Here is a 17,756-nt window from a genome sequence, read left to right as displayed (position 1 = left end):
TCCTCTGGAAAATTTCTAGATTCTTTATTTTGGGAGCTTGCTGAAGCCATCATAGATTGCCTCTTTATATGATTTGATATTGACTGATGTCTGTGAGCCATCAGTAAGTTACTATATTTATCTATTTTATGTTTGCTTACTGTGTCCTAGCTTCTTGTTTTTTTTTGGTATGCCCAAATAGGCTGCTTGTATGAGCTAGTTTGATTATTGGCACCTTTGAAGCTCTAATGTCCTGTCACCAGGTGGTTAGCTCTGTTACTAGGAATGTGAGCTAAGGAGTCTGCCCACTCCTCCTTTATGGATTCAGCTCAGGTGCCCAAGTAGATAGCCACCAAGTGTGTGGTGTAGACTCTCACCTACAGTCCTAGACAGGCACAGGCATCTGGCTGCAGCAGGGGGACACACTCTGAGCAAGGGAGGGGGCTGACAGCCTCCCCCAAGTGTCCAGGAGGAAGTCATGTCCATGTTCCCTAGAGCGCATAGGTGGGTAGGTTTTGCAGCCGGACTATGAGTACCTAATGCTGTTGGCTGTAAGGACTGGGGGGCACCTCTTATTCATGGGCCCCTCTCACAGGTGGCTAGGCGGCATGGGTGGAGCCACCAGTCCTCAGGCCCCTGATGTGGGTAGGTAAAGACCCTGCTTAATGGGCAGAGCAGTGTCAAATGTCAAGAACCTGCCACTTCACAGCCGAAACAGTTGAAGTTAGAGTTCCAGTATATACCCTGTTGTACTGCGGTAATGAGGGCCTACGCTGTTGAGATGGGCCCACACAAGTCTCTGCAGGGGGAAAGGCACTCCAAGTCCATGGATCCTTTATGCCTGTGCTTAGGCAAAAGAGCTGTGTCTACCCTGAGTTCCTGGCTTAGGGGAACCGGCAGTTTATTTTTTCCTGTTTGTTAATTTGTTCCCTCTCCAAGGCCAGGAGAATGGCTCCGGGCATGTGACGGATCCTACTTCCGGCTCAGGGGACTCGGCAATTGCTGAAGCCTGTCTGGGACCCAGTGGATAGCAGGGAACAGGAAGGTAAATGGGAGAGAGGTTTTTCCCTAAGGTGGTGGTGGTGTTTTTGATCCGCATGGTAGGTTGTACACAAGTACTTATCTTTCACTGATCCAGGGCTGCTTCTCACTGGTTCTGGTTGGCTGACTAGAGTCTCTGGCACTGGGTCTCTCCCAGTGCGGAAAACACGCCTCCTGAGCACCACCGCTTGCCTGCGTCACCACTCACCCATGAGCTGATCAGGCCTGAAGGGCTCAGGCTCTTGTCAGGTCAGGTCTGGTAACTTCTCACTGCATCCGAACCATCCCTCCCTGCCACTCAGTCCGGTTTCTCAGTCTGGTTCCTCAACTCTGCCTTTGATGTTCAGGGCTCCCATATTGCCATATATAATCAATTCACTTGTTTCTTCGGGGCTTTGTTGTAAGAGGGTCCAGGGAAGCCTCTGACTACTCCGCCATCTTGGCCTTACCTCCCAATATTATGTACTTTAAAAAAAAAAAAGATATTATCTACCAGGTAGATGCCATTCCAGATACGTTATCTCATTTAATTTCTCTATATCCCCAAGAAAAGGGTATTATTATCCCCATATTGGAGATGAGGATATCAAGGTTCAGAGAGATTAAGTAACTTTCACAAGCCGAGATTCAAACCTGATCTCTGACTTCATACCCGGAGTCCTGTCTCTGCTCCCTACTATAGCTGTGTGACTTTGGTTAAGTCACCATGGTATCCTGATCTACAAAACAGGTGTTAATAGTGCCTACCTCACAGAGGATTTAATAAGTAAAGCACAGAACTGTGCCCGGCCCATAGAAAATGCCATGGAAGTGTTGGCAATTATTATTAATATTCCACAGCTGCCTCCTTGGGCCCCCTCCTTGGGGGCTTGGAGGGAAAGGAGGACAGGCCAGTGGAAGCACTAAACAAAAATTCACCATCCTGCCAAAGCAACTGACCAGTACTAGCACGTGTTTGTGAGGTTATACTGAGAACGAGTAGCTCTGAGGATAGCTGAGCACTGTCTTCCTAATTGTTAATGTCTTAGGCTGGGTTCTCTAGAAAACCAAAACCAGTGAAGTGTATAAACATATATATATAGAGACAGAGATTTATATCAAGGAAATGACTCATGTGTTTGTAGAGGCTGGAACGTCCCAAGTCTGTGGGTCAGGATAGAGGCTTCTCCTGATGCACACAGCCACAGGGGCTGGTGAACCCAAGACTGGTAGATCGGAGAGCAGGGCTCTTTTTCACAGGTTGTGAAGATTGACGAATCCCAAAGATCAGCAGGCAAGACCACAGGTAAGCAGCTAGCTCAAGTCCCAAGAACCAGAGATCAGATGAACAGGAGCCAGCTGCAGGATCCAGAACAAGCAAAAGCCCACAAGCCTTGCCAGAATATCCACTTATATTCAATGCAGGCCACATGCCCAAGGAAACTCCCTTTCAACTGAGTGGCTACTCACAGCAGATTCCATCCTGGAGGTGATCACATAATATCAAATCTCATCATGGAAGTGATCACACCATCATAGGACTATCAAATCTGAGAATCACAGCCCAGCCAAGCTGACACACAACCTTAACCATTACAGTTAAGTTCCACAAAAGCAACTTAACATACAAGGCAACACTCTTCTGAATCACTTCTCAGATGGTTCTCCAACTCATGTCTATAAATGCACAGAAGTCTCTCAATTTTCAGCAAATAATAGTAGCTAGAACTGAGTTTTCAGAATGATAAAACAAGCCCCAAACTTTTTAATTCAGTTCTCTTCAACTTAGTGCATCAAACCTTAATTGAACCCTGATTCTTTTCTGGGTGCTAAACGATACAAAGATGGAGAAGCACACTGTTGTCCTCCAGTAGTTTATTCTCTTGGGGGACCAGAGAGACATAATAATGACCATAAATCAAGGTGGAATGTGATGTGCTGTGCTAGAGCTGAGGTAAAGACTGAATGCTCAGAGTACACAGAGGAGAGAGTACTAATCTGTCTAAGCTGGGGAACGTGGCAAGGCTTTATTGAGGCGCTGGCATTTGCGCTTGGTCTTCATGGATGCCCAGTACTTCCACAGTTTGGAATGGAAGCCTATAGCACATGGGAAGGGAGAAGGGCATTTCAAGTGGAGAAAACTACATGGGCAAAGGTGAAGAAAAGCAAGTGTTCAGGGCATTGCAAGAGGTTTGGGCTTAATTTTAATTCAAGATGGAGAAAGGGCTTTTTTTTTTTCCTCTTTGATGATGGCCTCTCTGGGTCTGGATACTAAGAATGTATCCATTCTGCTTGCTTAACATTGTGAAGTACTGGTAAGTGAAAGAAGCTTGTTAATATGTCCTGCCCAACTCCAAGTATAGTTTGCATTCAGAATATCCACTGATTTGAAGGAAATATTTCATCACATCATGTCTGTCTGTCTGTCTGGGAGGGAAGGGTTTTTCCTCTAGTTCACTGGTTCTCTGAGGATGACGCCCTTTGTGGTACCTGGCTCTATGTGGAGACGCTGAGTCTACACCCCATTCTGGCAGACTCAGGACATTGTCTCTTCTACCTTCTCCTCTTCCAAGGAGGCCTTGGAAACCAAAGTTCTGATTATCAGGAATTGTCAACTGCCTCTGTTTACCCTCTAGAGTCGGGCTCTTCCTTCGTTCTTAGCCACAGAGTATCTTATTTTTATTTCTGGTAAATTCAGTCATAAATTAAGACTGTGTATTGAAATATTTTATCCAGCATTGTTAGGTGTTTGGTTGCTGAAGGATTCCAGGATAAGTAACCTGACATATAGTTTACATTATTGACAATCTCAAGTAATTTTATCATAAAGGGCACATGGAGCCCATGTTCCCTGAAATCTTGCATGCTTGAGACTATCAGTCTATTGCCTTTTAACCTGAAGGACACCTGGCTAGGTTTCAGATTCTTGTGTTTCATTCTGTTTACCTCAGAGCTTTGTGGACACTGCTCCACTATCTTCTAGCAGTAATGAGAGGAGAAGTCTGAGGCCAGTCTAATTTATTTTATCAAGTAATTGAATTGCTATTATTCTGGCTGGAAACCTGTCAGATTCTTTATCCTTTTAGTTCAGTACCTTCATTAAGACATACTCCTGTGCTGACAGTTGTATATTAAATTTTCCTGGGATACAATAACCCTTTTTGATCCTATGATTTAATTTTTTTCAGGGACATTATCTTTTGATGGCTTGAATAAATTTTCTATTGCATTTGTTCTATTCTCTTACTCAGGAACTTTAATTATGGGTATGCTGTAACCTCTTTTCTTCCATAACTATTATCTTCTCTATAACCAATTTTAAATCTTGTTCTTTTCCATTTTACTTTGTGATTCTTCTCAAGCTTTCTAGTCTGATCCTGATTTTTCTTAAATTGGGTTTATTACTGTGCCAGATATAGTTTGTTGGTTCTTATCCATTCTCATTTTTCCATACTCTCCTCTGTATTTTAGGAGCTGGAAGCCTGAAAAGTGCATTTCCCAAACTCCGCTTGTCAGCTGCTTTCTGTTTAGGTTCTACCGATGAAAAGCACTGGTGGGAGATTAGAAGGTGGTGGGAAGGGAGAAGCCATTTTTTCCACTTCTGACTCTGATGATTGCAAGTGACTGTGCACTATAGCAGCTTTGGTGTCAGTCACTAACCCTGGTGGTTGGGTGGCTTCTGTTCAGGAGTGGTGATGGTGTCTCCACAGGTCAACAGAGAATGTGGCTCATGGGCTCCAGTTATGGGTTACATTCCCATCTCCCAGTTGCTTTTCCAGCCATTTCAACACTCTGTAGCCAATTCCCCGGATTACTTCCCTCTCTGCTTTTAATATCTACACTGGTTTCAGTTTTCCTAACAGAATACCGACTGCTACAATTACTATTATCGTTGACATCATTATCATCATCATTCTTTAGTTTCTAATGTGGCTTTCATCTCAAAAACATTTTTATTTTTCTCTTCCATTTCTTTTCTTAACTCTGCCAGCTCACTTTTCATCTGTTGTCTTATATTCTCTTCTTTGATTCTTTGTATTTCTTCCTTGAGCTCTTTTTGAGAAATAACTATGGGTCTCAACTCTTGATACGGTTTTTGTGTAATTTATCCTGCAACAAATGTTCTGAGTCTGCCTTATTTTTCTGTTTCTTTCATCCTTTTATTTTACAGTTTTAAGTCATAGGTCCCTATAGTGCAGTGGTTCTCAAACTTTGGCATGCATCAAAATCCCTTGCAAGGCTTGTTAAAACACAGATTCTTGGGCCCCATATACAGAGTTCATGTTTCATTAGATCTGGTGTTGGGCCAAGGAATTTGCATTTTTAACAAGTTCTCAGATGAGGCTGATGCTGCTGTTCCTAGGACCACAGTTGGAAAACCACAACTATAGTAGATGCTGTCAGTGCTCTGCCCAGATCCCTTTTACCAAGCCAATGTATCCATCTGCCAGCTGCTGAGTGTTGGCTACTAATGGCTCATTATGTCCCCTTCTCCTGAGAATTGCCATTAGTTGACAGGAGCTATTTCACCTGGAAATGTCTGAGAAGTTACACCCTCCCCCAGGGCACCAGGTGGCTGCCTCAGTTACCTAGCCCAAGAACAAAGGAAAAAAATGAAATTGATTGAATGTGTGTTTGAGGCTGTTGGGGTTGGGGTGGGGTGGGGGTAGGTGTAGGGAGACACTATAATTTTAGATAGGGAGGCCGGGGAACCTCACTGAGAAGGAAATTTTGAGTAAGAATCTGAAATAAATGAGGAAACTAGCTGTACAGGTATCTGAGGAAAGACCACTCTGGGAAGATGAACTAGCAAATGCAAAGGCCTAAATCACACAGAACACAATGGCAGTTAGGAGGTAGTGGGCAGGCAGAGGAAAGGCCAAATTATGGGTGGTGGGGGGGTGGGGGAGGAAGCCGATTGAGGAGGACAAATGAGGCTTAACAAAGATGAAGTGGTTCAGCTGCAAAAAAATAAAAAACAAAAAAGGTAAAGCCATGTATTATTATACCTATTGCTTGAAACTTGCAGTGCTTTTTTTTATAAGGTGAAAATGAGTTTTTAAAGCCTAGGAAAACCAAAGTTAAAGGATACTGTTTTCAAACATCATATATAAAGTGGTATTACAAATACTGCACTGGTCACTTGTTCTCTGTATTCACAGAGGACAGAAACAGAGGAAAAAGACTTAGAGATAATTCACTAGGCTGGTGCCAAAGAGAGCACTCAGATAACCTCTGGAGGTCCCTTCTAGCTCTCCATAAGCCTTAACACTGTGTTTCTTACACAAAGAATTATTGGCATTTCAGTTTAGGAACTTGGCAAAAAGAAAATCTTCAGCATTTCATTTTATTGAACATGAACACAATTGCCTAAGTCACCTTCCTTCTCAAAAACCTTAAATGGCTCCAGTGTTACGGGAAAATATTTGAAAGCATTAAAGGCCCTCTGTGATCTGGCTGTCATGTACAGTTTTGGTCTTATTCTTGCTCTAGTTAGACTAATCTACTCACCATTCCCCAAATGTGTTTTATGAATGAGTACTCACCTCCACATCTTTGATTACATGCTCTAGAAATGCCTTTCCAACTCTCCTCCACTTATCTAAAAGCTACTTCGCTAAGTTTATGCAACAATTCTTGGTAAACAATTTATCTGGAAGTACCAAGAAGTACCAAGAGCCTTAAAATTGTTCCTAACTTTCACTAATTCTCTTCTGGGAATCTGTTCTAAGGAAATCATCTGAAGGGTAGGCAAGGATTTATGTACAAGGTTGTCCTCTGATGCATTATTTTTATTTTTTTATTATGAAAAATGGAACAAAAGTAGAGAGAAAAGTCTAATGAATTCCCATACATCCATCTCCCAGATCCAACAAATTACTGCCACATTTGCTTCAAACCCTTTTTTTTTAACTAAATATTTGCTTAAGTATTTAAAAGCAAATCCCAGATATTATGTCATTTCACCCCTACATACTTCCATACATATCTCTGAAAAATATGGGCATTTGTCATACATAAACTTAATACCAACATCACACCCAACAAAATGAACAATAATATTAGTTCATAAGCAAATTTCCTCAATTGTCTCAAAAATGTCTTCTTCTAGTTGGTTTATTCTAATCAGCATGTAAACAAAATCTACACACGGCATGGGGGTGTTGGGGCTCTTATATTTCTTTGAATCTAGAATGCTCCCCCTTCCTTAATGAGTTAGTCAATTAATTAAATTAACATTTTTCATGCCACTGACTTGTTGAAGAAACCAGGTCATTTTTCCTGTAGGATGAGCCACATTTTAGATTTGTCTGTGTACCAGTCAGGATAGGATACGTTACTGTGGTAACAAGTAACAAGCAACTCCAAAATTTCATTGGCTTAAAACAATGAAGCTTAATTTCCTACTCCTGCTATATGTCCATCTCAGATTGACCAGGAGTTCTGTTACCTGTTATCATTCTCAATCCCAGACCCAGACCGATGAAGCAGCTACTGTGTGAAACATTATCGGTCATTGTGGCAGAGGAAGCAAAGTGCTCTGACGGGTCTCAAACAGGCAATTAAATGCTCAGCCTAGAAGTCAATTACTCTCCATCTCATGCGCCAGAACTGGTCACATGGCCCTAACCAACCAAAGAGGCCAGGAAGCATATCTTAGCACGTTCAGGATAGGCACAGAGCTAAGCATTTCAGTGAGCCACATTAATGGCTACTAGGCACAGTGGTTGAGCTACAGCGAGCTACGGCTGCTAACCAAAAGGTTGGCAGTTTGAATCCACCAGCTGCTCCTTGGAAACCCTACGGGGCAGTTCTACTCTGTCTTATAGGGTCACTATGAATCAGAACTGACTCTATGGCAATGGGTTTTATATAGTCTATTTGCTCCCTTGTGGTGCCATTTAACTTATTCCTCTATCCCTGGAATTTCCTGAAAATGGAATTTAACTCTAGAGTTTGATTAGATTCAGGTTCAACACTGTTGGTAAGAATACTTCACAGGCTGGTCTGTGTGCTTCACAATGCATCACATCAGGAGGTATACAGTGTTTGATTAGATTGTAGCAGTTAATAGCCTCCCATTTGTTCACACTTCCTTGTATCCACGCTCTTGTGTAGACCCCTCCCATCCCGACTCTGCACTTGGCCATGTGACATGACTTGGCAAACAGGACAGTAGTAAATATGATGCAAGCAGAGAATCAAAGTGTCTGCACCTTGGGGCTTTCATTCTCTCATTACTTCTTAGAATGTTGTGAGACCACCATCTGAAGAAGCCTGGGTTAGCCTACTGGAGGATGAGAAACCACTTGGAGTAGAGATGAACAGTCCTCGCTGAGGCCACCTAGACCAAACAACCCGTAAACCATAAGATATGTGAGTGAAGACATCCTAGATTATCTAACCTTAGCTGAGCTTCCAGCTGACCACAGAGATCAGCCAAATTAAAAGAGGGCTTCAGATAGGTTCATTCTGGTTCGAACCCCTGAGGATCTGCATTTCTAAAAAGTTCCCAGGTGTTGTTAATGCTGCTGGTTAGGGACCAGTTCTGAGCACCACCAGGAGAGCAGTGGGATCTTGTTAAAATGTAGATTCTGATTCAGTATATCTGGGGTAGAAATGCAAATTCTCAGCAGGGTTTGAACCGGAAGGAACCAGTTCAAAGCCCTGAATCAAAACAGACCAGAAAAATTGCCTGCAGACCCACAGAACTGTGAGCAAATAAATCTGTTGTTTTAAGCCACTAAGTTTTGGGGTGGTTTGTAACACTGCAAAAGCTGATACACTGGTTAATCTTTCAGTAGATGTGTAGATTCAGGTGATCACAGCCTAACTGCATCATTGTAAAGTCCCCCATCAACCTTTCAATTAAGGTTTCATCCACTGATTGACTGTTGCCTATATCAATGCTTAATTTCACCTGAATTAGTTGTGATTTTCTAATTCTACTGTTCCTTCCACGTTTATTAGCAGGTATTCTTTTATAAAGAAGTTTCCTTCATCCGCTAAGGTTATTTAGTTACCCTCAAATATAGTTTGTACAAAATAGATGCCTAATTCTTTCCTTTTAATTGCGAATTTTCAGAAGAGAACTTTTGCCCTAGTTCCTCCCACGGAGTCCAATGAGGTGTTTTTTTTTGTTTTTTTTTTTTTGCTTCCTTTTTTTCTTCTTTTATTCTTTTTCTCTCTCGTATCAGTAGAAATTCATTTAAAAAAAAATACATTAGATATGTTTCAATCAAGTGAATTTTCTTCCTCCTCAACTTGCCCCATCTTTCGCCAACAAAAGTACCTTCATGGTGACTTATACATCCTTTTTAAAAAAATTTTATTTATTTTTTGTTGTTGAGAATATACAAAGCCAAAACAAACACCACTTCAACCATTTCTACATGTAGCAATTAGTGGCATTGATTACATTCTTTCAGTTGTGCAACCATTCTCACCCTCCTTTTCTGAGTTGTTCCTCTCCCATTAACGTAAACTCACTGCCCCTTAAGGTTCCTGTTTAATCTTTTGAGTTGCTGTTGTCATTTTGGTCCTATATAAAAACCAAAAATGAAACCAAACCTGTTGCGGTTGAGTGAAACCAACTCATAGTGACCCTATATACATATAGTCCTTAAAAGAGTATAATGCTCAAGGCAGACTTTTTTTTTACTAGTTAAGCTAAATTATTGTTTGGTTTTAAGAACACTTCAGGGGATATTTTTAGTTTAAGGTTTAAAGCTTATCTCAGGCCAATAGTTTCAAGGGTTCATCCAGCCTCCATGGCTCCAGAAAGGCTGGAGTCCATGAGAATAATAAAGACTGGAGTTCATGAGAATTTTAAATTCTGTTCTACATTTTCCCCCTTTTGATCAGGATTTTCTATAAAATCTTTGATCAAAATGTTCAGTAATAGTAGCTGGGCACCATCCAGTTCTTCAGGTCTCATGGCAAAAGAGGCAGTTGTTCATGGAGGCAATTAGCCACACATTTCATTTCCTCCTCCTATTCCTGATTCTCTTTCTTCCTCTGTTGCTGCAGGATAAATAGAGACAACTGTTGTGACTTGGATAGCCACTTGCAAGCTTTTAAAATCCTAGGAGCTACACAATGAACCAGGAGGTAGAACAAAAGCACTAAACATGCGATGTCCCATGAAACTATGACCCTAAGGGCTTATGTATCCTTTAACATGACCCATTAGTCACTTTCTGGCACAACAAAATGTCCCAGGCTCATCTTGTGTATTTCTTGTTTCAGACTTTGAATCAGTCATTCCTCCAAAGCACCTTGGTTCCAATTAATTGGAAAGAAATTTAAAGACCATTATCTGGGTATTTGATGTGCTCCCTGCTACTGAGATGTCATTGCTTCTAGATCTTTTCAGTGGACAGAACTAAGAAACATTTTTCTCTTAATAAATAAAACAAAACAAAGAGAGTTTATACTGGTATTTTCAATTAAAATTAAACATTACAGGACTTACTTAATTCTTTGATTTTAGACTTATATCTCTTTTCTCTTAAACTAGACATCTTGATTCCTAACCACATTAACATAATTACTTATTTGCATTGTCCTACAACATATAAAATACTAAAATAGTTTCAAAATAAAGTATAATATTACTACCAATAATTAACTAAATGAAGGTTAAGATTTACTTGAAGCTCTACTTGTCTTTAGAATATACTCCACTGAAGAGTTGAAGATAATGGTGATGGAATAATTTGGAAAAGGATAGTGAGAATAGCAGCACAACTGGAAGAATACAATCAATGTCACTGCATTGTACATGTAGAAATTTCTGAAATGGTGTATCTTTCGCTTTGTATATTTTCACCAAAAAAAACAAGGTCCTCTAAGGTCGAGAAGGGAGTGTTGACATGTCGTGGGATTGTTAAACAATGTCATAAAACAATATGTGTACTGACTGTTTAATGAGAAACTATTGGCTCTGCAAACCTTCACCTAAAGTACAATAAAAAAAGAATATATTCCACTAAGACTGCACAGACAAAACACTATGTTCTAATGTCATTTAAAATAATTATCTTTTTCTGTGTTTTCATATTACCAACTTGTGATAAAGTTAGTTTCACTCATTTCTGTTTGTTTTCAACTTTTAAGGACTGTTTTATTTTTTATGCTTCCAAAGTCAAAACTACGTAATGCGGTATATTCAGAGAAGTCTTACTTCTATCTTTATCTGTCCTACCTAGTTCCCTTCCCCCCCATAGGTAATCATTTGTATTAGCTTTTTTAAAATTTATTCTTTTAGTATTTCTTTCTGCGAATATAAGAAAATATGTATATATATTTTTATCCACCTCCCATTTTACACAAGATAATTGACTATACATAGTTTCCACACTTTGCTTTTTTCGTTGTTAACAATATCCTGGAGATCAGTCCATATTAGTTTATAGAGGGCTTCCTTATTCCTTTTTATGGCTGCTAATGTTCTATTGTGAGGCTATATGGTAGTTTATTCAACTAGTTGTCTGTAAAACACTTGACAGTTTGAAATATTTGCTATTACAAATAATGGTGTAAGGAATACCGTTGTAAATTATTTCATGTTTTTGCCTGTGTAACTTTGGGATAAATTCCTAGTCAAGGAAAGATATATGTATCATTATTAAATGAATAATGACATGTATATCATTATAATAATGATAAATAATATGTGATTTTTCTAGAGATAGGGGCATATATCATTTCACACTCCCATCAGCTATTGGAATTTACCATTGTTTTTAATGGTAAAAACATGTTGCTGCTGTTAGTTGCCATCGAGTCAATTCTGACTCATGATGACCCCACGTATGGAGAGTAGAACTGCTCCATAGGGTTTTCAAGGCTGTGACCTTTTGGAAGATCACCAGGCCTGTCTTCCAAGATGCCTCTGGGTGGGTTCGAACTGCCAACCTTTCGGCTAATAGTTGAGCACTTAACCGTTTGCACCACAGTAAAAAACAGTAATATCTAAATGTTCCATTTTATAAGAATTGGTCAGTGAGTGATGATGTATCACATGATGGGATATTTTACAGTACCGTCAATAAGGAGGTATTTATAGAGAATTTTTATTAACAGGAAAAATGAGAATGATATAATTTTAGAGGAAAAAAAAAAAGTACCCAGGATTATATGTGTTATATACCAGAAGGCAAGGGTTAGCCTTAGATTATTGACTTTAATTCCTAGAAGGTGTTGTCTAACCTATAAAAGCAAGCCAAGGTAAAGCCTGTTCAAATGGAATGGAAGAGAAAAAAGTATAAGAATGCCCTGTGAATTGGGCTAAAGACGGGAAAGTCACAACCTGCAGGATGTTAGATCAGTAAGCAAACTTGAACATCATTTAGTCCAGTCTCCTCATTTTATGGTGAGGGGACTGAGGCCCAGAGAAAGAAGGTGACCTGCTGAGGATCACACAGTTAGTGGATCCAATATTAGGATAAACAGCAATAGAAGAAGTAAGACCAGATAGTATGGTGTGTAAGAGGTCAGGCTCTGGAGCTAGACATAACAGGGTTTGAATTCTGGCTCTACCATCTAGTAACTGTGTGACCGTGGGCAAGTTACCTAACTTCTCTAAATCTGAATTTTGTCATATGCAAAATGAAAACAGCAACAGTTTTTACCACATGGGGCGGCTGTAAGGATCAAATAAAGAATATGCATGCACAATGCTAACAGTTCTTGACACATAATAAAACCAAAAACCAAACCCATTCGTGTCAAGCCTATTCTGACTCAAAGCCACCCTACAGGACAGAGTAGGGTTTCCAAGGGGCAACTGGTGGATTTGAACTGCTGACCTGTTGGTTAGCAGCCAAGCTCTTAACCACCGTGCCACCAGGGCTCCTGACACATAATAAATGATCAATTACTGGTAGATATCATTATTATTTATGAAATATGCCAAAAATATCAATAATGGTTGTCTCTGGTAAGTAAGATTATGTGTTTCTTAACTCTTCTCTGAGGTTTTCAAATAAGAATAAAATTAAATTAAAAGAGAAATTTAAACTACTTGCCCTACAGGGCCCAGTTCAAGTTCTATAACCTCAATAAAACCTTCTCATAAGTACTTTCTCTTCTCTGAACTCTATACTGTCTACTGTCAATCTATCAGTAAATTTAAAAAATTAATGCACAGAGATCTGATGCTGTGGTGATACAATGTATTATCAGTTAAATTTCATGTATGTTAGTACCTCCTTGATTAAGTTATGTATTGAAGTGAGAGCTTCGTTATCTCCTCCATGGTGGCCAGCCCTGCTGGCTGATGAAACCAGAGTTCCTTTACATAAAATACTGAGCAGAAAATAAATAATTGAAACAGATTGATACAAATCCCTTTAATAAAGTATTTCAATGACAACTTCATGTTTAAATAAATATATTGCTAAAAATTCACACACGAGCACTTTCTTACAATTACTAAGAGAGATTTGAGACGGCTATTCCCTCTGCAGAAATGCTATGCACAGATGCAAAATGATCAAAGGCTGATATAATAATGAATCGCAAGTAAGTGGCATAACCATCACGTGCCTGTAGGGGAAAAATCAATATGAATGCTTTCATCGCTCCTAGTTAGCTGTTAATAAGCAGTTAGTAGAATAAAGGGGTTTGATGCAAGATTAATATTCTAAACATAAAACAATATATAAAATATAATCAGAACAGAAGTCAGCCACATATAACAGAACGGTTGTTCTGGTGCATACTGGCCAAGTATCAACCTTGGTTTGATGAAAAATACCAGGTGGAGCTGAAAATCTCCAACTGTACATTTCTGACCAATTTTTTCGAAGTATCTTTCTAAATATTTTTCATGATACAAGGTTTCCTTTGGTTAGTGATATTTCAGAATATACTACTCTAAAACATGGTTATACTTTTACATTTATATAATTTCTCTGAAAGTAATTTGGCAATATGTATGAAGACCTATAAATTTGTTTATACCCTTAGACCTGGTAATTTCATTCACTGAAATTTAATCTTAGGAAAAAAAAAAGGTGATAGTGGTGGTAGTAGGAACATATGCATAACATGCTCCCTGTAATATTATTTATTACAGGCAGTCCTGGGGTTACGAACTTCCAACTTAAGGAGAACTTGTACTTGCCCTTTAATGTTATGTAAATTTGCCCGCACTTTGAAACAACTGAACCAACCCCCTACTCACAACAAATTCTCCATCACAATCACTTTCACTTGCTGCATGTGCAGCTTTTAAATCACTGAAAAGCCTTTGAGCCTTTTCTTGCACTGAAGTAAGGCTAAATACCAAAGATTAGACAGCCCCATAAAACAAAACAAGACTAAAGGGGCACACCAGCCCAGGGGTAAGGACTAGAAGGCAGGAGGGAACAGGAAAGCTGGTAATAGGGAACCCCAGGTTGAGAAGGGACAGTGTTGACATGTCGTGAGGTTGTTAACCACTGTCATAAAACAATATGTGTACTAACTGTTTAATGAGAAACTATCTGTTCTGTAAACCTTCATCTAAAGTATAATTAAAAAAAAAAAAGTAAGGCTAAATAAGAACTTTATGCCCCTGTTCCGACTTACCTACAAACTGGACTTAAAGAAAAGAACGGATCGTGTTCTTAACCTGGGGACTGCCTATACTTATGATAATGATGGAGGGGGGAGGGAATTAGCTTAAATGTATGTGACTAGACAAATATTATTTTTAAATTATAATTATGGAGCTCATTTTATAATATTAAGTCATAAAAAAACTATACACACTTTATAACTATGGTGTACATACGGTTGACAACTAGAAGAAAATAACGCAACAAAAGCTTTGTGGCAGGATAATAAAATTAGGGGTGATTTCCAGCCTCTCATTCCCCTTTACTATTTTCCAAATGTTATATAATACTGTAACCCTCCCTGATCCACAGTGACTCCTAAAACAAAATACCAAAGAAAGCAGAGGCTTACTAGCTATCTCTATAATCACAACCCATCAGGCAAAGATGGAGAAAAATAGGAAGATAAAATTCAGTATAATTAATAATTTTTCTGCTTCTGTTTGCCCCCACTAGCCTCCTCAGTCATTGGACAAATTTTGGTGGCAGACAAGGGAATTAATGGGATTCAAAAACTTCCTACAGAATCTTTTCAAACAGGGATGTCATAGCAGCTCCCAGCATGTTGTGGACTTGAGGACGAGAGGTCCTCACTTTAACCTTCATTTACAGAACCTTAAACAAACACTACCACCTACAAAAATCCACATTCAGTTGCTTTAATTTTTTGTTTGTTTTTGTCTAAAAATCAGGGCCTGAAAAACTAGCAGAAACGGAGAAACTCCTGATGACGCGGCAGCTTCCTTGTCAATAGACACCCACTCCACTTGACAGGCAAAGCCCAATGGAATGTTGTCAGAAAATACTGGTTCTCTTTCCACCTCATCTCTCTTTGGCTTATTAGTTGCTGATCCTATGTTCCAGTTCCCCTATTTGAATCTCTCTTGTCCTCTCATGCTTAAATTAACATCCAATTTTGGCATCTCCACCTTTTCTGATTCCTACTCTAAAAGGCCTACAGAATCAAATGAAAGAAAGCCAAAGCAAATAAATACTTCAAAATAAAACACATAAGTGAATTCTGTATTCCTGTTGCTGTCATTCTCTCTATGACAGATAAGAGCCTAATTTATAAATAATATATTTGGATTTCAATATCTTGACAATAACTTTCTCTTTGGGTTGATCAGGTACAGAAACTACAATATTATATTATTAACTCTATGACTATGAAGATACGTTTAAAATTTAAATACATTGTGCTGGTTAAAGATAATGTTTAACTCTACAAAGCATATGTACTTACCGCAATTTCTTCATTTTGAAGCCGCCCCTCTGTGTGTACTAGATCTACAACACAAATTTAACAGAAATGAGTTAAGGGCTGAAAATACACGAGGATAGCTACTGAAATTTATTCAGTTTAGTAAAACGTGACAGCCAATAAACTATAGTTAAGACCAGATTTAAAGGAATTATCAGTATTTTGGAGTTAAAATTTGACATAAAAATAGAGATAGAAGATATAAATAGTATGAAAGATAAACTATGAGTTGTACAATCTCTAGTGAGTATAAGCAAAGGGAAATGCAAACATAAATTCTAGTAAAGGAGTGTAAAGAAAGTAAGGAATTGATAAAATATGAAAATCCTTATTAAGGATCAAGCTACTAACAGCAATTGCATGCCCACGGGTAACAACTAGAGCTCTGTTTCTCACAGTGCATTTTCACCATGATGCTGCATTATCATGTGGTTCATAAAGTGATCTTTTCTGATATTTGAGTTTTCAAAACCTTTACTCACATAATTTTAGGGCAGATTGATTTATTTGGTCATGTATTAATTACAGTAAAACCTGTGAGAGCTGGAACTCAACGGGACTGCCTTTCTTGCCTGGAAAGCTTGCGAGACCTGGAAAAACAAGGCAGACCCAGCGAGTTCCAGCTCTCACAGGTTTCACTGTATTTGCATTTTCCTTCTCTGATAGGTTTCTGCCTTACACAGGCTCCAGCTTTCACAGGTTTTACTGGATATCAAACACTCTTTTAGAAATGTGAAATATTTAATTGATATAATAATAAGTAACTATTGACATTATTTAGAAATTAATTTATTTGTATCAAAATAATTAATGTACATAATTTCAAAACCCACATAGTACTAAAAGGGAAGTCTCTGAGAAGTAAGATTATGCGTGATTTTCTTTGTGTCTCCTAATCCTTCTCTGACGTAATAAAAAATAGTAATGCCCTACTTGACCCCTCCCTTTTCCACCAGTCATGTTCCCCAGGGACCTTGTTCCCCAGAGGTAAATATTTTCTACTCTTTAAGTTGTTTTATCTGGAGTTATGTTTATATTTCCTTTTCTTGATTTATCCATTTTCTCCTATTTTATATTATGGTACTTAAAAATTTAGGTCTCTTAAACCCAAATCCTCCTCCTCCTGCAACTTCTCCCATCCTATCAATTTTGAAATCAATACTCAATGGTTACATTATGATGTTTATATAAACGTAATTTACTAGGGAATTAGGTAATAAATTATGTTCACATTCTCTTTCTTACCCAACTCCCCACCAGGAGTTAATAATAACCTTTCATTTGCTTAAACCCGTTGCCGTCGAGCTGATTCCGACTCACAGCAACCCCATAGGACAGAACAGAACTACCCCACAGGGTTTCCAATGAGTGGCCGGTGGATTTGAACTGCTGACTTTTTGGTTAGCAGCCGAGTTCTTAACCACCGCACCACCATGGCTCCTTCATTTGTTTAGGTTTCTTTAATTATCAAAGATTGGAAAATCTCAAACATACAAAAAGGAAAACAGAATATAATAACTCCCATATATACCTACTATCTAGACTTTACAATTACTAATATTTCATCATATTTATCTTTTTTTTTTTTATTGTACTTCAGGGGAAGGTTTACAGAACAAATAGTTTCTCATGAAACAGCAGTACACATACTGTTTTATGACATTGGTTAACAACCCCAGAACATGTCAACCCTCTAAATTCTCAACCTTTCTTTTTTTTGGTGAAAATATACATAGCCAAAGATACACCATTTCAAAAATTTCTACATGAACAGTTCAGTGACATCAACTACGCTCTTCCAATTGTGCTATTCTCACTTTAGATGAAGGCTTACAGAACAAAATAGTTTCTCATTTAACAGTTAGTACACATGTTGCCCTATGACA

At 38.8% G+C, this 17,756-nt stretch overlaps 1 protein-coding gene across 1 annotated transcript in view; it reads right to left on the bottom strand.

The window, feature by feature from the left end:
• Positions 1 to 17,756, bottom strand: part of LOC101353792 (protein YIPF1) — a 140,599-nt gene that overhangs the window by 89,950 nt on the left and 32,893 nt on the right. Inside the window, 1 exon segment of the mRNA XM_023727053.1 lies at positions 15,853 to 15,896. Within this exon segment, the coding sequence (XP_023582821.1) occupies positions 15,853 to 15,896 (44 nt within the window).

The sequence above is a fragment of the Trichechus manatus genome, unplaced genomic scaffold (assembly GCF_000243295.1).
Source record: "Trichechus manatus latirostris isolate Lorelei unplaced genomic scaffold, TriManLat1.0 scaffold00015, whole genome shotgun sequence".
NCBI lineage: Eukaryota > Metazoa > Chordata > Mammalia > Sirenia > Trichechidae > Trichechus > Trichechus manatus.
Note: the sequence above shows the minus strand (reverse complement) of the source record. Positions and strands in the feature narration are given on the sequence as shown.